Source organism: Xiphophorus hellerii, chromosome 17 (genome assembly GCF_003331165.1).
Source record: "Xiphophorus hellerii strain 12219 chromosome 17, Xiphophorus_hellerii-4.1, whole genome shotgun sequence".
NCBI lineage: Eukaryota > Metazoa > Chordata > Actinopteri > Cyprinodontiformes > Poeciliidae > Xiphophorus > Xiphophorus hellerii.
In genome coordinates, this window is record NC_045688.1 from 3,318,056 (window position 1) to 3,344,861 (window position 26,806).

At 32.2% G+C, this 26,806-nt stretch overlaps 1 protein-coding gene and 6 long non-coding RNA genes across 9 annotated transcripts in view; all 7 read left to right on the forward strand.

The window, feature by feature from the left end:
• Nucleotides 1-7,746, forward strand: part of phf21b (PHD finger protein 21B) — a 62,567-nt gene extending 54,821 nt beyond the window's left edge. For 2 of the 3 annotated variants that reach the window (XM_032589762.1, XM_032589763.1), the window contains 9 exons: nucleotides 643-765; nucleotides 828-879; nucleotides 955-1,031; nucleotides 1,111-1,165; nucleotides 2,080-2,096; nucleotides 2,164-2,322; nucleotides 2,394-2,460; nucleotides 2,530-2,633; nucleotides 4,131-7,746. In XM_032589762.1, the coding sequence (XP_032445653.1) occupies nucleotides 643-765; nucleotides 828-879; nucleotides 955-1,031; nucleotides 1,111-1,165; nucleotides 2,080-2,096; nucleotides 2,164-2,322; nucleotides 2,394-2,460; nucleotides 2,530-2,633; nucleotides 4,131-4,364 (888 nt within the window). In that variant the 3' untranslated portion in view covers nucleotides 4,365-7,746. Of the gene's footprint in view, nucleotides 1-642; nucleotides 766-827; nucleotides 1,032-1,110; nucleotides 1,166-2,079; nucleotides 2,097-2,163; nucleotides 2,323-2,393; nucleotides 2,461-2,529; nucleotides 2,634-4,130 lie in introns of all 3 variants that reach the window. The other variant, XM_032589761.1, reaches the window with a different exon arrangement.
• Nucleotides 7,747-13,176: 5,430 nt separating this feature from the next.
• Nucleotides 13,177-14,261, forward strand: LOC116736509 (uncharacterized). The gene is made up of 2 exons (XR_004342589.1): nucleotides 13,177-13,595; nucleotides 13,921-14,261. It is a non-coding gene; the product is annotated as an uncharacterized LOC116736509 (long non-coding RNA).
• Nucleotides 14,262-16,204: 1,943 nt separating this feature from the next.
• LOC116736499 (uncharacterized) lies at nucleotides 16,205-17,289 on the forward strand. Its single transcript, XR_004342582.1, has 2 exons — nucleotides 16,205-16,623; nucleotides 16,949-17,289. It is a non-coding gene; the product is annotated as an uncharacterized LOC116736499 (long non-coding RNA).
• Nucleotides 17,290-18,197: 908 nt separating this feature from the next.
• Nucleotides 18,198-19,266, forward strand: LOC116736501 (uncharacterized). Its single transcript, XR_004342584.1, has 2 exons — nucleotides 18,198-18,600; nucleotides 18,926-19,266. It is a non-coding gene; the product is annotated as an uncharacterized LOC116736501 (long non-coding RNA).
• Nucleotides 19,267-20,312: 1,046 nt separating this feature from the next.
• On the forward strand, nucleotides 20,313-21,397 carry LOC116736511 (uncharacterized). The gene is made up of 2 exons (XR_004342592.1): nucleotides 20,313-20,731; nucleotides 21,057-21,397. It is a non-coding gene; the product is annotated as an uncharacterized LOC116736511 (long non-coding RNA).
• A 1,203-nt stretch (nucleotides 21,398-22,600) lies between these two features.
• Nucleotides 22,601-23,685, forward strand: LOC116736507 (uncharacterized). Its single transcript, XR_004342587.1, has 2 exons — nucleotides 22,601-23,019; nucleotides 23,345-23,685. It is a non-coding gene; the product is annotated as an uncharacterized LOC116736507 (long non-coding RNA).
• A 1,553-nt stretch (nucleotides 23,686-25,238) lies between these two features.
• On the forward strand, nucleotides 25,239-26,323 carry LOC116736498 (uncharacterized). The gene is made up of 2 exons (XR_004342580.1): nucleotides 25,239-25,657; nucleotides 25,983-26,323. It is a non-coding gene; the product is annotated as an uncharacterized LOC116736498 (long non-coding RNA).
• The last annotated feature ends 483 nt before the right edge of the window (nucleotides 26,324-26,806 follow it).

Below are 26,806 nucleotides of genomic sequence, written 5' to 3' on the forward strand. Positions count from 1 at the left end.
GCCACTCATCCTGAAATACGTTAATCTTAAATTTAGCTTGTCAGGATTATTTAGTCTTGTATATTCTGGTTTTTTTCGTTAGATTTTTCTGTCAGGCACAAGTTTGAGTTTCACTCGTGTCTTCATTGCCTTCTGTGTTTCTCTAACATTCCCCAGCTAGCTAGCTGTTTTGCATCAGTCATGAATTTAGTGTAGATTTATCGCCAGTTGATACATTTTCTTGGAGATATAAATTTGAACTTTGAGTTGTTGAAACCCACAGACATCCTGACGTCAGGATGTGCCTGTGCCGCTCTGCTCAGTCCTGCTGCATGTTCCCAAAATAATTCCTCTTCCTGCTCATTGTTCAGTTTTATCTTTACATTTAATTTGTGTAATTTCCAAAGATGGGAAAAGAGCTTTAAACAGTGGAGATCATCTAATCTTAAAGCAAATTTTACAACTTTTATCTTTTCATTTAATACTAAAAACAACTAGTCTGCTTTGCCTTTTAAATGTATTCATACCTACAGGTTTTGCCCAGGGTGGCATTAGAAAGGAGCCCCCATGAACTATAAGATAAAATCTCTTTTGTGTCCTGAGCAAGTTGGCTTGTGCAGGAAGTTTAAAAGCTTTCTTTTTGTTTGTTTTTTTTGTTTCCAGGTGATAATAATCCAGCCGCAGGCCCCCAGCAGCACCGATGGGTCCCCAGCTGACCTCCCTTCACAGGAGGCTCCCACCGTAAAATCTCCTCCAAAGAAGAAGAAGAAAGAGGAGGACCCAGAGGTGAATCAGCTTTATTAGAGAACTGATGGAACCAGGAAGTGACTCTTCTTCTTCTGTTGCAGAAAATCGCCTTCATGGTGGCCCTTGGCCTCGTTACCACAGAGCAGCTGGAAGGTGAGTTCACTCCGACTCCCAAGCTGGAAACAAACGGAGCCAGCCGAGTCTTTAGAGGTCCGTTTTGCTTTTCAGAGATCCAGATGAAGAGGCAGGAGAGGAAGAGGAGAAGCACAGCCAACCCAGCCTACAGCGGCATCTTGGAGCCCGAGGTGAGAACCTCCAGAAACTTTTCCAGACCTTCGTCTTTCTGGGAGGCTTCAGCTGTAACCTCTTCCTGTTTGTGTGCAGCGGAAACGCCTGCCGTCACATTACCTGAACAGCTCCCTCTACCTGTCGGCACGAGGTAACGCAACTCCCAACCTGCAAAAAAACAAACTCAACCTGACCAGAAACAATCAGAGCTCCATAATTACAAAGTTTTCTATCAGAGTCAATGGGAATAAACTTGTAACTTTTAATATGCCAGGGTAAAATATAGACTCTAATCATAATATTCACTAAAATAGCCAGATTTGATGTGTATTTAGTTACCTAACATGCACTGATTGTCAGAAACCTTCAATATGTAAAGTGAAGTTTATAGAAATTTGACCATATTTATACTTAACTTGCAAATGACTCAATTGAACTGAATTATTTCCCATAATTCACATGGAAAATTCCAGTTTTATCAGCACCAGAATAATCTAGACTTCATGCAGTGCTCAGATCACTAACACCAACGCATCAGTTTTACAGTGCTGTGAGAAAGTATTGGCTGCTTTTCACTGCGAAAACTCACCAAGTATTTTTGGTTTAGTTTCCAGTGTAAATATCTTTTTAAGTGCATTAACTAACTTACAAGTGACTTTTTAGGAAGTTCTAGTTTCACTTAAAATATGAGGAAAATATTTACACTTTCTAAGACTTTGTGTTGGTTGTTCTTTCAGTAAATGGCCTCGTTTTGACTTTTTATACTCCATATAACGGTTAACAGATTACTAAATTTAAACAGCATAAAGAAGATGCATTCCAACTGCATTTCTGTTTTAAATAAACATGTAATTAAAAACTCGTTGGGCTATCACCAATCTACTGTTGGTAAAGTCCTGCTGTTGATCATGTGACGCCAAAAAACCTGAGTTTTTTTCCAAATTGTTGCGTTTCCATTAAACTGCGTCATTATCGGTTAGATTTTATCGCAGCGCGTCGATCCTTTCTCACCGTTAACTCCTAACACGCGCTAACCTCTGCTCTGCTCCATTCACACGCTAACAGAGGATTTCTGCTGGAAGGTAGGTCAGGTCACATGACTCGGTGTCGCAGCTTGGCGACCTCTGCTGACGTCTGCCGTGTTTGCAGGAGGAGCTGGAGCATGACGACCGCTGCGCCGTCTGTAAGGAGGACGGAGAGCTGCAGCTCTGCCACAACTGCCCCCGAGCCTTCCACCCCAGCTGCCTCCACCCGCCCATCAGAAGCCCCCCCAGAGGCGCCTGGTACTGCCCCAAGTGCCAGAAGAAGGTGAGTTCAAACGCAATGAGGTCGCTGCGGCGACAGCAGCGGAAACGTGACGCTGTTACTTCTGCTTTCAGGTCCTGAACAAGGAGAACCTGTCGTGGCCTCAGAACTTTGTCCAGTCCTACGTGACGCACAAGACGGGTGAGGCGCCGACATTCGGTTCTACAGCGGGGAGTCGGGTTCTGGTTCTGATGGAATGTGTGTGTGTAGTGAGGCAGGAGGAGAAGCGGCGGCTGCTGAGACGAAACAACGAGTTGAAGAAGGAGTGCGCTCACCTGGAGGAGCAGGACAAGAACCTCAACAAGACGCTCAAAGTAAAAACAACAGAACACAAAACCTAACCCAACATTTTTGGTTTAATGTTGGGTTAGTGCCAATATTAGCATAGTTAAAATAAAAATAATCTGCAAGTAACTTTTCAGCAAGATATGAGCTGGCTTTAAGTCATTAATTCCTCAATACTGATGCGAAAGTTGTAGTTCCACTGGCAAATTATTTCATTTATAACATGGGGAAATAATCTGCCAAGGGAAGTAGCAGTTTATCAAGGAATTATTTAAAACTTACAAGTAAGTTGTTTTTTTTAAATGTGATTTCAAGTGTAACAAGACACTTTCATTAGAAACTAGACCAAAAATGCTTGGGAAGACTATTTTTGAAGTGCAAAAAATCTTTGCCTGTAAACGTTCCACCTACATGAGGACATTTTTCTGCGATGATTTGAGAGCACGCATTTTCATTTTGAAAGCAGGATTTCATATCTTTTGTTCTCAAAACTTGTAGTGTTTACTCAAACCTTTCTCCTTGCTTACGAAACATCTTGCTTTTCTAACAAAACTGCACAGTTGCCTGGCAACCTCTTGGCCAATAGAATGAAAGTGATACATGACTCGATGTTGCTACAATCGGCTATTATCCATTGTAGCAACCTGCGCCACCCACTGGATGTAGGGAGAAACTACGTCAGCTTCTCCGTAGCACACTAAACATCCACCAGCAGTGCTACTGATCTTAGGCAGGAGTTTGTTCACCCAACCAAAGGCAATGGATCCTGGATACCAACCATGTCACAACATGATATTTATTTAGATAGCTAGACATCATGTCGTGACTATGTTGTCTTTGGTTGGGTGAACAAACTCTGGTCATCTGGCAGATGTTTAGTGTACTGTGGACCAGAAAGCTGTCGTTGTTGCTCCCTACATCCAGTAGGTGGCGCAGGTTGCTACAATCGATAACTGCCACATGGGCCTAAATTCCAGCAGATTTAGAAAAATCTGCTGGAAGGAATGAAAGTACAATACTTCCATTCTATTGGCTGAGAGGTTGCAAGGCGACGTTGCCAAAGGGCTGTTCCAAAGCTAGCAGAGAGTTCTGCAAGAGAAAGTTTTGAGAACAAAAGACATGAAATCCTGCTTTCAGTCTGAAAATATGTGCTCTTGGATTATGGCAGAAAAATTCCCCCATACACCTCGAACTTTTCAAGTGGTAAAGATTTAGCATCACCTGGTTTAAAAGAAAACTGAGCACAACTTCCTTCTTCAAACATGTAAACAAAAATAAAGTCTCATCAGTTGTACAATTTCTCTTTTGCCTTTAAAAGACTACAAGCCATTTTTTCAGCTAGCATGTTTGTTTTGGTTTATTTACCCCATTTAAGAATGTGATCTACTACTACTACTTTCTACGCTAGAAAGTAGAGGTTCAACTTTCTACTCTAGAAAGTAGACCAAAAGTACTTGGTAATATTTTGTGTTTTGCAGCCTTACTTTTGGCCCTAATAGAACTCCATACGCTCCGTTTCTCTGCAGGTCTGCATGGACCAGAGGGATCGACTCCTCGGTTTGCAGCGCGACACTCAGGCGTCGCTCGACCGCATCAAAACACTCATCAGGCTCATCCAGCGGGACCAGCTGGTCCAGGTCACCATGACGACCATCGCCACGCTCCCCCAGCTGTGGATGAAACCCATCAGCACCGCCGCCATGGTGGCGGCGCCGTCAACTGCGCCGCTGCAACCGGGTCAAGACGACGTCGCCAACTAGACCCAACGTCTCTGAAGTGTTTTCAAACCCAACACCTACAGTGCTTAACGAGATTTTTTTAAGTTATTTTCTATTTATTCTTCGCCTTAATGTATTTATTACGAACCGGTAGAATCCAGCTTCCGAGCGGCTGTACAGCGATTTATCCGAGTAGACGTTCGTTTCCATCCTGTGAACAAAGTTCCTGCCATACGACTTCAGGAAAACGTTTCCACACGCAGACGAGCCTTCAAACAAAACAGAGAACTACGATTTTCTCAGTATTTATAGAGTTAAAGTCAAAGAAAAAAATATTTAAGATTAAACTACAGAAATTAGCTTTTTAGTGCAGATTTTAGTATTTTCATGCCGATGCCTGTTGATAAATGTCTGGAGTATTGAGGGGAATCACTGTACATACGTGCTTTCATCATCATCATCATCTAAACAGATGAGACTGATTGGACAGGTTCAACTTTTCCTTAAGACGCAGAAAGAAATCTTTACCACTGAATGGATATTAAAGGTGTAAAACATCTCAAACACTAAACAATTAACTGATTATTAGTGTTTTGTTGGTAAATTCAGCTTTACTTGCCACTTTCCTCAGTTAAAGTCAAAGCGCCAAGAGCCTAAACTTCACATTTTCTAAAAGTGTGCAACGTTTGAACAGCTCAATAGAAGGTCCTGGAGTGGCCTAATCAAAGTCTGGACTTGCATCTAATTCACACTTTGTGGTTTGACTTTAAAGTCTCCAAATTGAAGCAATTCTGCAAAAAGAGGGTCAAAATTTATCACCAGCTATCAGAGCTACAGAGAATTTACTTTTTATTTTTTACTCTGGAACAAACAAACTCAGTGGGCGGGATTAAGGGAGAACCTGGCGTCTGATTGGCTGTTTCAAACTGCAAGGATTCTTTCAAGTTTACTGGAAGGGTAGAAATTAACTTAAGTTGTATTTTATTTACTACAAACTCTAGGTGACCAACTCCAGCATTTATATCTTTAATAATTCATTAATAAACTCGCTGGTTCTGTCAGACAAGATTAGCATTAGCTAACACCGGCTAACACTCTCTCCTGAACTTGAGAGATTTCAGACCAAACTAGATATAAAAGCTGCAGTTTGTCACTACAAATTACAAGTTAATTATGCTATTAAAGCTACTCCTGCACTTTCTGCTGAAGATATTGATCTCAGAGTCATACCAAACTTTGAAGGAGTTCTCTTCACTTTCGGGTTGAAGCAGCCAATCAGACGTCAGGGATTCCTCTAGTCCCGCCCACTGGGTTCTATGGTGAAGTAGATAGTTTAAATTCATAAAGTGCTTCGGCAAAGGAACATGAAATAATTTTGTTTTTGTTTCTGCGTCTTAAAGGCAAATGGAAACTCGCCCCAGCGAACGTGATGCATCCATTCCGCCCCTCCCTCTTTAACCAGTATGGAAAATATGCCAAAAACGTTTTTTTGTGTGTGCATTTTATATTTTCTGTGTATTCTGAGCGAAAGATGAACACTGCCTCACATTGTTTCAGGGTTTCAGTCTTTGTTGTCGTATCAGTTTTTTTTATATTAACAATAAAATAGAGAAAAGAAAAGCAGCAGAATCAGGACGTCTCCGTCGAGCTGCAACAACAGTCGCGAGTCTTCCTGCCGTCCGGAGGCGTCCCGCTTCAACGCTTCCATCGTTTTCTGTTTTTTATTATTAAGTTGTGGTACTGTACTCAACCAATCAGTGGAGGTGCAGCTCTCTGATGCACAAACATGAACAAAAAGCAGAGAAAAAATAAGTTTTTTTTTATCAGAAAAGACGATTAGAATCATATCCAGCTCACCTGTTTGGTCTCTGAAGGATCAACGCTGCAGGACTCTGAAAGTCTGTTCACCTTTTCTGCTTTAAGCTGCAGAGAAAAAACAAAAACAGTCAGTTTAAAGCAACATTTACAACTTCACCTGAAAGCAAAATCAGCTTCAATTTTAGTTTGAAAGTTAGAAAAAAATACTTTATATTTACAAGACAATAAAAAGAAAATTAGCAGTTGCATGCTAAAATAAAAATGTATAACCCATTTTTTGTTCTTTTACATCATACGACTGAGTCATTTTGGCATCAATGAATGCAATTAGATAACGTTGCTCAGTTCTACAAAAAATTTAAGATTTTTAGACACATTTATATCAAATATCTCTGAACCATATGGAGAGGACAAGTCCTCAACACATCTGAAAATAAAATAAAAAATGTACTTTTGTTTTATTTTTATTTTACAATAAAAGTTTTTTATTTAAAAAATAGAATTTAAAAAATGTAGGCAGCAAATTCTACATTGAATAAAAATCAGTAAATGCAATCAGATGAGTTAAAATTGTTTAATTTTTCTGGTTTTAATTTTACACAGGCCCTTTTAAACATTTTGTTTTCCAATATACTAAGATGTAAAAAAAAAAAAAAAAAAGAAATGACAAATATAGAGTGATGTTCAAAATTAGAAAAGCCAAAAAAAATCATCTTTCCTAGTTTGTTTTTTTTCCAGAATTTTTATTATTTATTTTATAATTGCTGTAATGCGCCGTCGTAGAAAATATTCTTTGAACCAATCTGGAAGTGAAGCTGCCTGGAAGTTTTAACTGTACCAGCTCTACTAGTGCTGATGCCTTTGATAATTTTCTGCTTAAAAGGTGAACAGACAACTTTCAGAGCAACTAAAGTAAATATTTATATCAGATTTATTTTTATTTCCTGTAAGACAAGTTTCGGAGCAACTTGAGGAAGTAAATATTTACTCAAATTACCTTTTGTTTCCTGCTGGTGGCGCTCTTTCAGAGTCCAACCTGCCTTCATGAGAGAATAAATCATCATCAGTTAGTCTATAACATAAGAGGGCTTTTATTTTGAAATGTGCCATGTGATGCATATCAAGTCCTCACCTGAGAGGTGAAAGTTCAAACCGAGATGGAAACCATATCAGTTTAAAAAAAAGAATAATAAAGAGAATCCCACTTTCCTCCTCCTCCATCCATTTCTAGGAATCTTCTCCGGGAGAAACTGTGCAGTGCTTAAACAAATCTATTTTACTACACAACACAACATTTGAACAAAACAAAAAGAAGAAAAAACATTTTTATATTCTTTTATCGAGGAGCCAAGAGAAACCAGAGGAGTTTGTGTAGATGGAGGTGAAGTAGAAGTTTCTGTTCGTCAGTGGAAGCGGGGAACTGTCCGGTGGATAGTGTGTATAGGAAGTGTTTGTCTTAAATATGCCAACGTAGTTTTTCCTTCTTTCTGATGCATTCAAACGCTGATGGACGGAGGATCGATGGTTAAAGAGTAGTCTCACCTTTTGTACCAAGTTCTTACAAAAACATGGAATCATTAATAAACAAAGTCAAGAACAAAATGGCCAGAGCTTTGTGTGTTTTATAAAAAACGATTCTGGAACATTTCAGGTAAAATTCACTAAAATATTAAACAGAATAGTTATGGAGAAAAAGTAAAATAATGTACAGAATTAGATGGAAAAATACATTTTGGTAGCAAATGCTACATGAGATAAAAAGTAAATGTAATGATTTCTTAAGTTACCTATATAATGTATATATACTGCTCAAAAAAATAAAGGGAACACTTAAACAGGTGTTTAACACTTAAAGTGTTCCCTTTATTTTTTTGAGCTATATATATGATATATTTTGCATCATATATATAGTATGATGCAAAATTTCAGCAGAAATTTGTCATAGTATAGTATGATGTGAAAAATGAGTAAAAGTGACTCATAGTATAGTATGATATGAAAAATTAGTAAAAATGAGTCATAGTATAGTATGATATGAAAAATTAGTAAAAATGAGTCATAGTATAGTATGATATGAAAAATGAGTCATTTTTACTCATTTTTAAATTTTACATCATACTATAGTATGATGTAAAATTTGACCAAAATTCAGTCATAGTATAGTATGCTATGAAAAATGAGTAAAAATGAGTCATAGTATAGTATGATATAAAAAATTAGTTAAAATGAGTCATAGTATAGTATGATGGGAAAAATTAGTAAAAATTCAGTGATAATATGGTATGATATGAAAAATTAGTAAAAATGAGTCATAGTATAGTATGATGTAAAATTTGACCAAAATTCAGTCATAGTATAGTATGCTATGAAAAATGAGTAAAAATGAGTCATAGTATAGTATGATGCAAAATTTGAGCAAAATTCAGTCATAATATAGTATGATATGAAAAATTAGTAAAAATGAGTCATAGTATAGTATGATGTGTAAAATTATTAAAAATTCAGTCATAGTATAGTATGATGCAAAATTTGAGCAAAATTCAGTCATAATATAGTATGATATGAAAAATTAGTAAAAATGAGTCATAGTATAGTATGATGTGTAAAATTATTAAAAATTCAGTCATAGTATAGTATGATGCAAAATTTGAGCAAAATTCAGTCATAGTATAGTATGTTATGAAAAATTAGTAAAAATGAGTCATAGTATAGTTTGATATGAAAAATTAGTAATAATGAGTCATAGTATAGTATGCTATGAAAAATTAGTTAAAATGAGTCATAGTATAGTATAATATGAAAAATTAGTAATAATGAGTCATAGTATAGTATGATATGAAAAATTAGTTAAAATGAGTCATAGTATAGTATAATATGAAAAATTAGTAAAAATGAGTCATAGTATAGTATGATGGGAAAAATTAGTTAAAATGAGTCACAGTATAGTATAATATGAAAAATTAGTAATAATGAGTCATAGTATAGTATGATATGAAAAATTAGTTAAAATGAGTCATAGTATAGTATGATGGGAAAAATTAGTAAAAATTCAGTGATAATATAGTATGATATGAAAAATGAGTAAAAATGAGTCATAGTATAGTATGATGTGAAAAATGAGTAAAAATGAGTCATAGTATAGTATGATGGGAAAAATTAGTAAAAATGAGTCATAGTATAGTATGATGGGAAAAATTAGTAAAAATTCAGTGATAATATAGTATGATATGAAAAATGAGTAAAAATGAGTCATAGTATAGTATGATGTGAAAAATGAGTAAAAATGAGTCATAGTATAGTATGATGTGAAAAATGAGTAAAAATGAGTCATAGTATAGTATGATGGGAAAAATTAGTAAAAATTCAGTGATAATATAGTATGATGTAAAATTTGAGCAAACATTTGCCATAGTATAGTATGATGTGTAAAATGATTAAAAATTCAGTCATAGTATAGTATGATGCAAAATCTGAGCAAAAATTCAGTCGTGGTATAGTATATGAAAAATTGGTAAAAATGTAAAAAAAAGTAATTTTTTACATCATACTATAGTATGATGTAAAAAATTACTTAAAATGAGTCATAGTAAATGAGTCAAATTTTACATCATACTATAGTATGATGTAAAATTTGAGCAAAATTCAGTGATAGTATAGTATGATATGAAAAATTGGTAAAAATGAGTCAGTATAGTATGATATAAAAAATTAGTTAAAATGAGTCATAGTATAGTATGATGTAAAATTTGAGCAAACTTCAGTCGTGGTATAGTATGATATGAAAAATTAGTAAAAATGAGTCATAGTATAGTATGATATGAAAAATTAGTTAAAATGAGTCATAGTATAGTATGATATGAAAAATTAGTTAAAATGAGTCATAGTATAGTATGATGCAAAATCTGAGCAAAAATGAGTCATAGTATAGTATGATGTAAAATTTGACCAAAATTCAGTCTAGTATGCTATGAAAAATGAGTAAAAATGAGTCATAGTATAGTATGATGTGTAAAATTATTAAAAATTCAGTCATAGTATAGTATGATGCAAAATTTGAGCAAAATTCAGTCATAATATAGTATACGAAAAATTAGTAAAAATGAGTCATAGTATAGTATGATGTGTAAAATTATTAAAAATTCAGTCATAGTATAGTATGATGCAAAATTTGAGCAAAATTCAGTCATAGTATAGTATGCTATGAAAAATTAGTAAAAATGAGTCATAGTATAGTTTGATATGAAAAATTAGTAAAAATGAGTCATAGTATAGTATGATGGGAAAAATTAGTTAAAATGAGTCACAGTATTGTATAATATGAAAAATTAGTAATAATGAGTCATAGTATAGTATGTTATGAAAAATGAGTAAAAATGAGTCATAGTATAGTATGATGTAAAAAATTACTTAAAATGAGTCATAGTATAGTATGATGTAAAATTTGAGCAAAATTCAGTCATAGTATAGTATGATATGAAAAATTGGTAAAAATGAGTCATAGTATAGTATGATATGAAAAATTAGTAAAAATGAGTCATAGTATAGTATGATGTAAAATTTGAGCAAAATTCAGTCATAGTATAGTATGATATGAAAAATTGGTAAAAATGAGTCATAGTATAGTAGGATATAAAAAATTAGTTAAAATGAGTCATAGTATAGTATGATGTAAAATTTGAGCAAAATTCAGACGTGGTATAGTATGATATGAAAAATTGGTAAAAATGAGTCATAGTATAGTATGATATGAAAAATTAGTAAAAATGAGTCATAGTATAGTATGATGTAAAATTTGAGCAAAATTCAGTCATAGTATAGTATGATATGAAAAATGAGTAAAAATGAATCATAGTATAGTATGATGGGAAAAATTAGTAAAAATTCAGTGATAATATAGTATGATGCAAAATTTGAGCAAAAATTCAGTCATAGTATAGTATGATATGAAAAATGAGTAAAAATGAATCATAGTATAGTATGATGGGAAAAATTAGTAAAAATTCAGTGATAATATAGTATGATGTAAAATTTGAGCAAAATTCAGTCGTGGTATAGTATGATATGAAAAATTAGTAAAAATGAGTCATGGTATAGTATGATATGAAAAATTAGTTAAAATGAGTCATAGTATAGTATGATATGAAAAATTAGTAAAAATGAGTCATAGTATAGTATCATATAAAAAATTTGTTAAAATGAGTCATAGTATAGTATGATATGAAAAATTAGTAAAAATCAGTCATAGTATAGTATGATATGAAAAATTAGTAAAAATGAGTCATAGTATAGTATGATATGAAAAATGAGCAAAATTCAGTCATAGTATAGTATAATATGAAAAATTAGTAATAATGAGTCATAGTATAGTATGCTATGAAAAACGAGTAAAAATTAGTCATAGTATAGTATGATATGAAAAATTGGTAAAAATGAGTCATAGTATAGTATGATATAAAAAATTAGTTAAAATGAGTCATAGTATAGTATGATGTAGAATTTGAGCAAAATTCAGTCATAGTATAGTATGATATGAAAAATTAGTAAAAATGAGTCATTGTGTAGTATGATATGAAAAAGTAGTTAAAATGAGTCATAGTATAGTATAATATGAAAAATGAGTAAAAATGAGTCATAGTATAGTATGATGTAAAATTTGATCAAAATTCAGAGATAGTATAGTATGATATGAAAAATGAGTAAAAATGAGTCATAGTATAGTATGATGGGAAAAATTAGTAAAAATTCAGTGATAATATAGTATGATCTAAAATCTGAGCAAAAACTTGCCATAGTATAGTATGATGTGTAAAATGATTAAAAATTCAGTATAGTATGATGTAAAATTTGAGCAAAATTCAGTCGTGGTATAGTATGATATGAAAAATTAGTAAAAATGAGTCATGGTATAGTATGATATGAAAAATTAGTTAAAATGAGTCATAGTATAGTATGATATGAAAAATTAGTAAAAATGAGTCATAGTATAGTATCATATAAAAAATTTGTTAAAATGAGTCATAGTATAGTATGATATGAAAAATTAGTAAAAATCAGTCATAGTATAGTATGATATGAAAAATTAGTAAAAATGAGTCATAGTATAGTATGATATGAAAAATGAGCAAAATTCAGTCATAGTATAGTATAATATGAAAAATTAGTAATAATGAGTCATAGTATAGTATGCTATGAAAAACGAGTAAAAATTAGTCATAGTATAGTATGATGGGAAAAATTAGTAAAAATTCAGTGATAATATGGTATGATATGAAAAATGAGTAAAAATGAGTCATAGTATAGTATGATGTGAAAAATGAGTAAAAATGAGTCATAGTATAGTATGATGTGAAAAATGAGTAAAAATGAGTCATAGTATAGTATGATATGAAAAATGAGTAAAAATGAATCATAGTATAGTATGATGGGAAAAATTAGTAAAAATTCAGTGATAATATGGTATGATATGAAAAATGAGTAAAAATGAGTCATAGTATAGTATGATGGGAAAAATTAGTAAAAATTCAGTGATAATATGGTATGATATGAAAAATGAGTAAAAATGAGTCATAGTATAGTATGATGTGAAAAATGAGTAAAAATGAATCATAGTATAGTATGATATGAAAAATGAGTAAAAATGAATCATAGTATAGTATGATATGAAAAATTGGTAAAAATGAGTCATAATATAGTATGATATAAAAAATTAGTTAAAATGAGTCATAGTATAGTATGATATGAAATATGAGTAAAAATGAGTCATAGTATAGTATGATGTAAAATTTGACCAAAATTCAGTCATAGTATAGTATGATATGAAAAATGAGTAAAAATGAGTCATAGTATAGTATGATGTGAAAAATGAGTAAAAATGAGTCATAGTATAGTATGATGCAAAATCTGAGCAAAAATCAGTCATAGTATAGTATGCTATGAAAAACGAGTAAAAATTAGTCATAGTATAGTATGATATGAAAAATGAGTAAAAATGAGTCATAGTATAGTGTGATGGGAAAAATTAGTAAAAATTCAGTGATAATATGGTATGATATGAAAAATGAGTAAAAATGAGTCATAGTATAGTGTAACCTAAGTGTCATTTTAAACCTTCATGTCCTCTGATTTTCTACTTTTGCCTTTTAGCCTTAATCTCGCGATGTTTTAATAACCTTAGGAGTGGTTCTCGCGAGATTATTTAGCCAATCGTGGCTAAGTATTGGGGTCACGTGTACCGTCGCAGTTTATTGGCTCGGTATATTAGCTGGAGCGAAAGGCATGAAGGTTAGATCGCGTCGGAAGGAGCAGAGCTGGCAGGTCAGTTAAAGCGTAGTATCATTTAATGTCTGTAAATATGTACGATGCTCACTTAATGTACTGAACTGTAGGAGCCCATTATTGTGAGCCGGAAAGGGAGATGGAAAAGATCCGGTAGTATGACACAAAACTGCGGAACTGGTGAGTGTTGTTATGAATGACTTAGCGTTGGCTTGTAATCACTGCTATTGTGTAGCCACTAAAAACTGATTGAACATTGCTTTTGATAACCAAAACGGGTAATTGAAGTATTTATTGAGCACTGGTTTGTATTAGTATTTTATATTTCATGTTAATTGATAATATGGCGTATATTTATTGAATGTTTCATGAATGTAATTTATATTGAATTTTAGATTTATTGCAATTGATTGAATATGATAGAATTATTTATTGAACCGTGTATACACTAAGAATATTAGAAAATATAATTATATTGAGGAAGTGGTCCTGTTTTGTTGTTCAGGCCAGATGGATGGTGAGCTATGAGACCAGGCCTAGAGCCAAGGAAGGAATTCACCTGTTGGTGATTAAGGACTGTTTACTTCTCCTACCCAGCCGGTAGGAGAATCCTACAAAGGACTCTGCTCCTTCTTTGATTGGACTTTCATTTACCCAAGACGTGAATCAAGCTCCGGATACTCGCCTTGTTGGTGAGCCTGATTGATCCCCATTCGGGGTGGATGGACTAAGGGGGGGTGTGAGATGAACTTTAACTTTGGGACCGATTAATTAATTAGTTTTTTTTTTTAATTGTTTAAATCACTCAAGTTTTATTACAAAATAATTACAAAGTAAAAAAAAAAAGGAAACAAAATAATAAATCACTTGAGAATATTAATGTTTAATAACAAAAACAAAAAATTATCCATGAACATTTAAATAAGATCTGCTGCTGGAGATCCGTCAGAAAATTGTTTTATTTTCTGCAAAAAAACAATTTTTTTTTGTTTGGTTTCTTAGTTTTGTGCTTTTTGTTTAAATTTAGAAAAAATTTCCTATTCTTCTGTGTGGCCTCCTGCCTTGCTGTGGGTAGCAGCCTTGGTTTTTGTTATTTTTAGATTAAAGCATTGATTTTTTTTTTTAATGGCTATGTCTGAGGTTAGGGGTAACCTCCATTTTAGCACCTGTTCATATCTAAATTGTAGTGTCTTTCTATTTTGTATTTGCTTTGTTTAACCCGAGTCTAATCTGCTCATTGTGCATGCACTGTCTTTTTAAATTTTTTTTAAGAAATATTATAAACATTGTTTAGAATATCTGAACCAACTTCAAAGTATCCAAGGAGACCAGGCATGATGCCTTTGCATTTTCCTAAAAAACAAATCTCAAATAAAGAATTATTTATTGAACCGTGTATACACTAAGAATATTAGAAAATATAATTTTGATGTGATGATGTGAAAAATGAGTAAAAATGAGTCATAGTATAGTATAATATGAAAAATGAGTAAAAATGAGTCATAGTATAGTATGATGTAAAATTTGATCAAAATTCAGAGATAGTATAGTATGATATGAAAAATGAGTAAAAATGAGTCATAGTATAGTATGATGGGAAAAATTAGTAAAAATTCAGTGATAATATAGTATGATCTAAAATCTGAGCAAAAACTTGCCATAGTATAGTATGATGTGTAAAATGATTAAAAATTCAGTATAGTATGATGTAAAATTTGAGCAAAATTCAGTCGTGGTATAGTATGATATGAAAAATTAGTAAAAATGAGTCATGGTATAGTATGATATGAAAAATTAGTTAAAATGAGTCATAGTATAGTATGATATGAAAAATTAGTAAAAATGAGTCATAGTATAGTATCATATAAAAAATTTGTTAAAATGAGTCATAGTATAGTATGATATGAAAAATTAGTAAAAATGAGTCATAGTATAGTATGATATGAAAAATGAGCAAAATTCAGTCATAGTATAGTATAATATGAAAAATTAGTAATAATGAGTCATAGTATAGTATGCTATGAAAAACGAGTAAAAATTAGTCATAGTATAGTATGATGGGAAAAATTAGTAAAAATGAGTCATAGTATAGTATGATGTGAAAAATGAGTAAAAATGAGTCATAGTATAGTATGATATGAAAAATGAGTAAAAATGAATCATAGTATAGTATGATGGGAAAAATTAGTAAAAATTCAGTGATAATATGGTATGATATGAAAAATGAGTAAAAATGAGTCATAGTATAGTATGATGGGAAAAATTAGTAAAAATTCAGTGATAATATGGTATGATATGAAAAATGAGTAAAAATGAGTCATAGTATAGTATGATGTGAAAAATGAGTAAAAATGAATCATAGTATAGTATGATATGAAAAATGAGTAAAAATGAATCATAGTATAGTATGATATGAAAAATGAGTAAAAATGAATCATAGTATAGTATGATATAAAAAATTAGTTAAAATGAGTCATAGTATAGTATGATATGAAATATGAGTAAAAATGAGTCATAGTATAGTATGATGTAAAATTTGACCAAAATTCAGTCATAGTATAGTATGATATGAAAAATGAGTAAAAATGAGTCATAGTATAGTATGATGTGAAAAATGAGTAAAAATGAGTCATAGTATAGTATGATGCAAAATCTGAGCAAAAATCAGTCATAGTATAGTATGCTATGAAAAACGAGTAAAAATTAGTCATAGTATAGTATGATATGAAAAATGAGTAAAAATGAGTCATAGTATAGTGTGATGGGAAAAATTAGTAAAAATTCAGTGATAATATGGTATGATATGAAAAATGAGTAAAAATGAGTCATAGTATAGTGTAACCTAAGTGTCATTTTAAACCTTCATGTCCTCTGATTTTCTACTTTTGCCTTTTAGCCTTAATCTCGCGATGTTTTAATAACCTTAGGAGTGATTCTCGCGAGATTATTTAGCCAATCGTGGCTAAGTATTGGGGTCACGTGTACCGTCGCAGTTTATTGGCTCGGTATATTAGCTGGAGCGAAAGGCATGAAGGTTAGATCGCGTCGGAAGGAGCAGAGCTGGCAGGTCAGTTAAAGCGTAGTATCATTTAATGTCTGTAAATATGTACGATGCTCACTTAATGTACTGAACTGTAGGAGCCCATTATTGTGAGCCGGAAAGGGAGATGGAAAAGATCCGGTAGTATGACACAAAACTGCGGAACTGGTGAGTGTTGTTATGAATGACTTAGCGTTGGCTTGTAATCACTGCTATTGTGTAGCCACTAAAAACTGATTGAACATTGCTTTTGATAACCAAAACGGGTAATTGAAGTATTTATTGAGCACTGGTTTGTATTAGTATTTTATATTTCATGTTAATTGATAATATGGCGTATATTTATTGAATGTTTCATGAATGTAATTTATATTGAATTTTAGATTTATTGCAATTGATTGAATATGATAGAATTATTTATTGAACCGTGTATACACTAAGAATATTAGAAAATATAATTATATTGAGGAAGTGGTCCTGTTTTGTTGTTCAGGCCAGATGGATGGTGAGCTATGAGACCAGGCCTAGAGCCAAGGAAGGAATTCACCTGTTGGTGATTAAGGACTGTTTACTTCTCCTACCCAGCCGGTAGGAGAATCCTACAAAGGACTCTGCTCCTTCTTTGATTGGACTTTCATTTACCCAAGACGTGAATCAAGCTCCGGATACTCGCCTTGTTGGTGAGCCTGATTGATCCCCATTCGGGGTGGATGGACTAAGGGGGGGTGTGAGATGAACTTTAACTTTGGGACCGATTAATTAATTAGTTTTTTTTTTTAATTGTTTAAATCACTCAAGTTTTATTACAAAATAATTACAAAGTAAAAAAAAAAAGGAAACAAAATAATAAATCACTTGAGAATATTAATGTTTAATAACAAAAACAAAAAATTATCCATGAACATTTAAATAAGATCTGCTGCTGGAGATCCGTCAGAAAATTGTTTTATTTTCTGCAAAAAAACAATTTTTTTTTTGTTTGGTTTCTTAGTTTTGTGCTTTTTGTTTAAATTTAGAAAAAATTTCCTATTCTTCTGTGTGGCCTCCTGCCTTGCTGTGGGTAGCAGCCTTGGTTTTTGTTATTTTTAGATTAAAGCATTGATTTTTTTTTTTAATGGCTATGTCTGAGGTTAGGGGTAACCTCCATTTTAGCACCTGTTCATATCTAAATTGTAGTGTCTTTCTATTTTGTATTTGCTTTGTTTAACCCGAGTCTAATCTGCTCATTGTGCATGCACTGTCTTTTTAAATGTTTTTTAAGAAATATTATAAACATTGTTTAGAATATCTGAACCAACTTCAAAGTATCCAAGGAGACCAGGCATGATGCCTTTGCATTTTCCTAAAAAACAAATCTCAAATAAAGAATTATTTATTGAACCGTGTATACACTAAGAATATTAGAAAATATAATTTTGATGTGATGATGTGAAAAATGAGTAAAAATGAGTCATAGTATAGTATGATATGAAAAATTAGTTAAAATGAGTCATAGTATAGTATGATATAAAAAATGAGTAAAAATGAGTCATAGTATAGTATGATGTAAAATTTGACCAAAATTCAGTCATAGTATAGTATGCTATGAAAAATGAGTAAAAATGAGTCATAGTATAGTATGATGTGAAAAATGAGTAAAAATGAGTCATAGTATAGTATGATATGAAAAATTAGTTAAAATGAGTCATAGTATAGTATGATATAAAAAATTAGTTAAAATGAGTCATAGTATAGTATGCTATGAAAAATGAGTAAAAATGAGTCATAGTATAGTGTAACCTAAGTGTCATTTTAAACCTTCATGTCCTCTGATTTTCTACTTTTGCCTTTTAGCCTTAATCTCGCGATGTTTTAATAACCTTAGGAGTGATTCTCGCGAGATTATTTAGCCAATCGTGGCTAAGTATTGGGGTCACGTGTACCGTCGCAGTTTATTGGCTCGGTATATTAGCTGGAGCGAAAGGCATGAAGGTTAGATCGCGTCGGAAGGAGCAGAGCTGGCAGGTCAGTTAAAGCGTAGTATCATTTAATGTCTGTAAATATGTACGATGCTCACTTAATGTACTGAACTGTAGGAGCCCATTATTGTGAGCCGGAAAGGGAGATGGAAAAGATCCGGTAGTATGACACAAAACTGCGGAACTGGTGAGTGTTGTTATGAATGACTTAGCGTTGGCTTGTAATCACTGCTATTGTGTAGCCACTAAAAACTGATTGAACATTGCTTTTGATAACCAAAACGGGTAATTGAAGTATTTATTGAGCACTGGTTTGTATTAGTATTTTATATTTCATGTTAATTGATAATATGGCGTATATTTATTGAATGTTTCATGAATGTAATTTATATTGAATTTTAGATTTATTGCAATTGATTGAATATGATAGAATTATTTATTGAACCGTGTATACACTAAGAATATTAGAAAATATAATTATATTGAGGAAGTGGTCCTGTTTTGTTGTTCAGGCCAGATGGATGGTGAGCTATGAGACCAGGCCTAGAGCCAAGGAAGGAATTCACCTGTTGGTGATTAAGGACTGTTTACTTCTCCTACCCAGCCGGTAGGAGAATCCTACAAAGGACTCTGCTCCTTCTTTGATTGGACTTTCATTTACCCAAGACGTGAATCAAGCTCCGGATACTCGCCTTGTTGGTGAGCCTGATTGATCCCCATTCGGGGTGGATGGACTAAGGGGGGGTGTGAGATGAACTTTAACTTTGGGACCGATTAATTAATTAGTTTTTTTTTTTAATTGTTTAAATCACTCAAGTTTTATTACAAAATAATTACAAAGTAAAAAAAAAAAGGAAACAAAATAATAAATCACTTGAGAATATTAATGTTTAATAACAAAAACAAAAAATTATCCATGAACATTTAAATAAGATCTGCTGCTGGAGATCCGTCAGAAAATTGTTTTATTTTCTGCAAAAAAACAATTTTTTTTTGTTTGGTTTCTTAGTTTTGTGCTTTTTGTTTAAATTTAGAAAAAATTTCCTATTCTTCTGTGTGGCCTCCTGCCTTGCTGTGGGTAGCAGCCTTGGTTTTTGTTATTTTTAGATTAAAGCATTGATTTTTTTTTTTAATGGCTATGTCTGAGGTTAGGGGTAACCTCCATTTTAGCACCTGTTCATATCTAAATTGTAGTGTCTTTCTATTTTGTATTTGCTTTGTTTAACCCGAGTCTAATCTGCTCATTGTGCATGCACTGTCTTTTTAAATTTTTTTTAAGAAATATTATAAACATTGTTTAGAATATCTGAACCAACTTCAAAGTATCCAAGGAGACCAGGCATGATGCCTTTGCATTTTCCTAAAAAACAAATCTCAAATAAAGAATTATTTATTGAACCGTGTATACACTAAGAATATTAGAAAATATAATTTTGATGTGATGATGTGAAAAATGAGTAAAAATGAGTCATAGTATAGTATGATGCAAAATCTGAGCAAAAATCAGTCATAGTATAGTATGATATGAAAAATTGGTAAAAATGAGTCATAGTATAGTATGATATAAAAAATTAGTTAAAATGAGTCATAGTATAGTATGCTATGAAAAATGAGTAAAAATGAGTCATAGTATAGTATGCTATGAAAAATGAGTAAAAATGAGTCATAGTATAGCATGATGTAAAATTATTAAAAATTCAGTCATAGTATAGTATGATATGAAAAATTAGTAAAAATGAGGCATAGTATAGTATGATATGAAAAATGAGCAAAATTCAGTCATAGTATAGTATAATATGAAAAATTAGTAATAATGAGTCATAGTATAGTATGCTATGAAAAACGAGTAAAAATTAGTCATAGTATAGTATGATATGAAAAATGAGCAAAATTCAGTGATAATATGGTATGATATGAAAAATGAGTAAAAATGAGTCATAGTATAGTGTAACCTAAGTGTCATTTTAAACCTTCATGTCCTCTGATTTTCTACTTTTGCCTTTTAGCCTTAATCTCGCGATGTTTTAATAACCTTAGGAGTGGTTCTCGCGAGATTATTTAGCCAATCGTGGCTAAGTATTGGGGTCACGTGTACCGTCGCAGTTTATTGGCTCGGTATATTAGCTGGAGCGAAAGGCATGAAGGTTAGATCGCGTCGGAAGGAGCAGAGCTGGCAGGTCAGTTAAAGCGTAGTATCATTTAATGTCTGTAAATATGTACGATGCTCACTTAATGTACTGAACTGTAGGAGCCCATTATTGTGAGCCGGAAAGGGAGATGGAAAAGATCCGGTAGTATGACACAAAACTGCGGAACTGGTGAGTGTTGTTATGAATGACTTAGCGTTGGCTTGTAATCACTGCTATTGTGTAGCCACTAAAAACTGATTGAACATTGCTTTTGATAACCAAAACGGGTAATTGAAGTATTTATTGAGCACTGGTTTGTATTAGTATTTTATATTTCATGTTAATTGATAATATGGCGTATATTTATTGAATGTTTCATGAATGTAATTTATATTGAATTTTAGATTTATTGCAATTGATTGAATATGATAGAATTATTTATTGAACCGTGTATACACTAAGAATATTAGAAAATATAATTATATTGAGGAAGTGGTCCTGTTTTGTTGTTCAGGCCAGATGGATGGTGAGCTATGAGACCAGGCCTAGAGCCAAGGAAGGAATTCACCTGTTGGTGATTAAGGACTGTTTACTTCTCCTACCCAGCCGGTAGGAGAATCCTACAAAGGACTCTGCTCCTTCTTTGATTGGACTTTCATTTACCCAAGACGTGAATCAAGCTCCGGATACTCGCCTTGTTGGTGAGCCTGATTGATCCCCATTCGGGGTGGATGGACTAAGGGGGGGTGTGAGATGAACTTTAACTTTGGGACCGATTAATTAATTAGTTTTTTTTTTTAATTGTTTAAATCACTCAAGTTTTATTACAAAATAATTACAAAGTAAAAAAAAAAAGGAAACAAAATAATAAATCACTTGAGAATATTAATGTTTAATAACAAAAACAAAAAATTATCCATGAACATTTAAATAAGATCTGCTGCTGGAGATCCGTCAGAAAATTGTTTTATTTTCTGCAAAAAAACAATTTTTTTTTGTTTGGTTTCTTAGTTTTGTGCTTTTTGTTTAAATTTAGAAAAAATTTCCTATTCTTCTGTGTGGCCTCCTGCCTTGCTGTGGGTAGCAGCCTTGGTTTTTGTTATTTTTAGATTAAAGCATTGATTTTTTTTTTTAATGGCTATGTCTGAGGTTAGGGGTAACCTCCATTTTAGCACCTGTTCATATCTAAATTGTAGTGTCTTTCTATTTTGTATTTGCTTTGTTTAACCCGAGTCTAATCTGCTCATTGTGCATGCACTGTCTTTTTAAATGTTTTTTAAGAAATATTATAAACATTGTTTAGAATATCTGAACCAACTTCAAAGTATCCAAGGAGACCAGGCATGATGCCTTTGCATTTTCCTAAAAAACAAATCTCAAATAAAGAATTATTTATTGAACCGTGTATACACTAAGAATATTAGAAAATATAATTTTGATGTGATGATGTGAAAAATGAGTAAAAATGAGTCATAGTATAGTATGATATGAAAAATTGGTAAAAATGAGTCATAGTATAGTATGATGTGAAAAATGAGTAAAAATGAGTCATAGTATAGTATGATATGAAAAATTGGTAAAAATGAGTCATAGTATAGTATGATATAAAAAATTAGTTAAAATGAGTCATAGTATAGTATGCTATGAAAAATGAGTAAAAATGAGTCATAGTATAGTATGCTATGAAAAATGAGTAAAAATGAGTCATAGTATAGTATGATGTAAAATTATTAAAAATTCAGTCATAGTATAGTATGATGCAAAATTTGAGCAAAATTCAGTCATAGTATAGTATGATATGAAAAATTGGTAAAAATGAGTCAAAGTATAGTATAATATGAAAAATTAGTAAAAATGAGGCATAGTATAGTATGATATGAAAAATGAGCAAAATTCAGTCATAGTATAGTATAATATGAAAAATTAGTAATAATGAGTCATAGTATAGTATGCTATGAAAAACGAGTAAAAATTAGTCATAGTATAGTATGATATGAAAAATGAGTAAAAATGAGTCATAGTATAGTGTGATGGGAAAAATTAGTAAAAATTCAGTGATAATATGGTATGATATGAAAAATGAGTAAAAATGAGTCATAGTATAGTGTAACCTAAGTGTCATTTTAAACCTTCATGTCCTCTGATTTTCTACTTTTGCCTTTTAGCCTTAATCTCGCGATGTTTTAATAACCTTAGGAGTGGTTCTCGCGAGATTATTTAGCCAATCGTGGCTAAGTATTGGGGTCACGTGTACCGTCGCAGTTTATTGGCTCGGTATATTAGCTGGAGCGAAAGGCATGAAGGTTAGATCGCGTCGGAAGGAGCAGAGCTGGCAGGTCAGTTAAAGCGTAGTATCATTTAATGTCTGTAAATATGTACGATGCTCACTTAATGTACTGAACTGTAGGAGCCCATTATTGTGAGCCGGAAAGGGAGATGGAAAAGATCCGGTAGTATGACACAAAACTGCGGAACTGGTGAGTGTTGTTATGAATGACTTAGCGTTGGCTTGTAATCACTGCTATTGTGTAGCCACTAAAAACTGATTGAACATTGCTTTTGATAACCAAAACGGGTAATTGAAGTATTTATTGAGCACTGGTTTGTATTAGTATTTTATATTTCATGTTAATTGATAATATGGCGTATATTTATTGAATGTTTCATGAATGTAATTTATATTGAATTTTAGATTTATTGCAATTGATTGAATATGATAGAATTATTTATTGAACCGTGTATACACTAAGAATATTAGAAAATATAATTATATTGAGGAAGTGGTCCTGTTTTGTTGTTCAGGCCAGATGGATGGTGAGCTATGAGACCAGGCCTAGAGCCAAGGAAGGAATTCACCTGTTGGTGATTAAGGACTGTTTACTTCTCCTACCCAGCCGGTAGGAGAATCCTACAAAGGACTCTGCTCCTTCTTTGATTGGACTTTCATTTACCCAAGACGTGAATCAAGCTCCGGATACTCGCCTTGTTGGTGAGCCTGATTGATCCCCATTCGGGGTGGATGGACTAAGGGGGGGTGTGAGATGAACTTTAACTTTGGGACCGATTAATTAATTAGTTTTTTTTTTTAATTGTTTAAATCACTCAAGTTTTATTACAAAATAATTACAAAGTAAAAAAAAAAAGGAAACAAAATAATAAATCACTTGAGAATATTAATGTTTAATAACAAAAACAAAAAATTATCCATGAACATTTAAATAAGATCTGCTGCTGGAGATCCGTCAGAAAATTGTTTTATTTTCTGCAAAAAAACAATTTTTTTTTTGTTTGGTTTCTTAGTTTTGTGCTTTTTGTTTAAATTTAGAAAAAATTTCCTATTCTTCTGTGTGGCCTCCTGCCTTGCTGTGGGTAGCAGCCTTGGTTTTTGTTATTTTTAGATTAAAGCATTGATTTTTTTTTTTAATGGCTATGTCTGAGGTTAGGGGTAACCTCCATTTTAGCACCTGTTCATATCTAAATTGTAGTGTCTTTCTATTTTGTATTTGCTTTGTTTAACCCGAGTCTAATCTGCTCATTGTGCATGCACTGTCTTTTTAAATTTTTTTTAAGAAATATTATAAACATTGTTTAGAATATCTGAACCAACTTCAAAGTATCCAAGGAGACCAGGCATGATGCCTTTGCATTTTCCTAAAAAACAAATCTCAAATAAAGAATTATTTATTGAACCGTGTATACACTAAGAATATTAGAAAATATAATTTTGATGTGATGATGTGAAAAATGAGTAAAAATGAGTCATAGTATAGTATGATGTGAAAAATGAGTAAAAATGAGTCATAGTATAGTATGATGCAAAATCTGAGCAAAAATCAGTCATAGTATAGTATGATATGAAAAATTAGTTAAAATGAGTCATAGTATAGTATGCTATGAAAAATGAGTAAAAATGAGTCATAGTATAGTATGATATGAAAAATTGGTAAAAATGAGTCATAGTATAGTATGATATAAAAAATTAGTTAAAATGAGTCATAGTATAGTATGCTATGAAAAATGAGTAAAAATGAGTCATAGTATAGTATGATGTAAAATTATTAAAAATTCAGTCATAGTATAGTATGATGCAAAATTTGAGCAAAATTCAGTCATAGTATAGTATGATATGAAAAATTAGTAAAAATGAGGCATAGTATAGTATGCTATGAAAAATTAGTAAAAATGAGTCATAGTATAGTATGATGTAAAATTATTAAAAATTCAGTCATAGTATAGTATGATGCAAAATTTGAGCAAAATTCAGTCATAGTATAGTATGATATGAAAAATTAGTAAAAATGAGGCATAGTATAGTATGATATGAAAAATGAGTAAAAATGAGTCATAGTATAGTATGCTATGAAAAATGAGTAAAAATGAGTCATAGTATAGTATGATGTAAAATTATTAAAAATTCAGTCATAGTATAGTATGATGCAAAATTTGAGCAAAATTCAGTCATAGTATAGTATGATATGAAAAATTAGTAAAAATGAGGCATAGTATAGTATGATATAAAAAATTAGTTAAAATGAGTCATAGTATAGTATGCTATGAAAAATGAGTAAAAATGAGTCATAGTATAGTATGATATGAAAAATGAGCAAAATTCAGTCATAGTATAGTATGATATGAAAAATGAGTAAAAATGAGTCATAGTATAGTGTGATGGGAAAAATTAGTAAAAATTCAGTGATAATATGGTATGATATGAAAAATGAGTAAAAATGAGTCATAGTATAGTGTAACCTAAGTGTCATTTTAAACCTTCATGTCCTCTGATTTTCTACTTTTGCCTTTTAGCCTTAATCTCGCGATGTTTTAATAACCTTAGGAGTGATTCTCGCGAGATTATTTAGCCAATCGTGGCTAAGTATTGGGGTCACGTGTACCGTCGCAGTTTATTGGCTCGGTATATTAGCTGGAGCGAAAGGCATGAAGGTTAGATCGCGTCGGAAGGAGCAGAGCTGGCAGGTCAGTTAAAGCGTAGTATCATTTAATGTCTGTAAATATGTACGATGCTCACTTAATGTACTGAACTGTAGGAGCCCATTATTGTGAGCCGGAAAGGGAGATGGAAAAGATCCGGTAGTATGACACAAAACTGCGGAACTGGTGAGTGTTGTTATGAATGACTTAGCGTTGGCTTGTAATCACTGCTATTGTGTAGCCACTAAAAACTGATTGAACATTGCTTTTGATAACCAAAACGGGTAATTGAAGTATTTATTGAGCACTGGTTTGTATTAGTATTTTATATTTCATGTTAATTGATAATATGGCGTATATTTATTGAATGTTTCATGAATGTAATTTATATTGAATTTTAGATTTATTGCAATTGATTGAATATGATAGAATTATTTATTGAACCGTGTATACACTAAGAATATTAGAAAATATAATTATATTGAGGAAGTGGTCCTGTTTTGTTGTTCAGGCCAGATGGATGGTGAGCTATGAGACCAGGCCTAGAGCCAAGGAAGGAATTCACCTGTTGGTGATTAAGGACTGTTTACTTCTCCTACCCAGCCGGTAGGAGAATCCTACAAAGGACTCTGCTCCTTCTTTGATTGGACTTTCATTTACCCAAGACGTGAATCAAGCTCCGGATACTCGCCTTGTTGGTGAGCCTGATTGATCCCCATTCGGGGTGGATGGACTAAGGGGGGGTGTGAGATGAACTTTAACTTTGGGACCGATTAATTAATTAGTTTTTTTTTTTAATTGTTTAAATCACTCAAGTTTTATTACAAAATAATTACAAAGTAAAAAAAAAAAGGAAACAAAATAATAAATCACTTGAGAATATTAATGTTTAATAACAAAAACAAAAAATTATCCATGAACATTTAAATAAGATCTGCTGCTGGAGATCCGTCAGAAAATTGTTTTATTTTCTGCAAAAAAACAATTTTTTTTTTGTTTGGTTTCTTAGTTTTGTGCTTTTTGTTTAAATTTAGAAAAAATTTCCTATTCTTCTGTGTGGCCTCCTGCCTTGCTGTGGGTAGCAGCCTTGGTTTTTGTTATTTTTAGATTAAAGCATTGATTTTTTTTTTTAATGGCTATGTCTGAGGTTAGGGGTAACCTCCATTTTAGCACCTGTTCATATCTAAATTGTAGTGTCTTTCTATTTTGTATTTGCTTTGTTTAACCCGAGTCTAATCTGCTCATTGTGCATGCACTGTCTTTTTAAATGTTTTTTAAGAAATATTATAAACATTGTTTAGAATATCTGAACCAACTTCAAAGTATCCAAGGAGA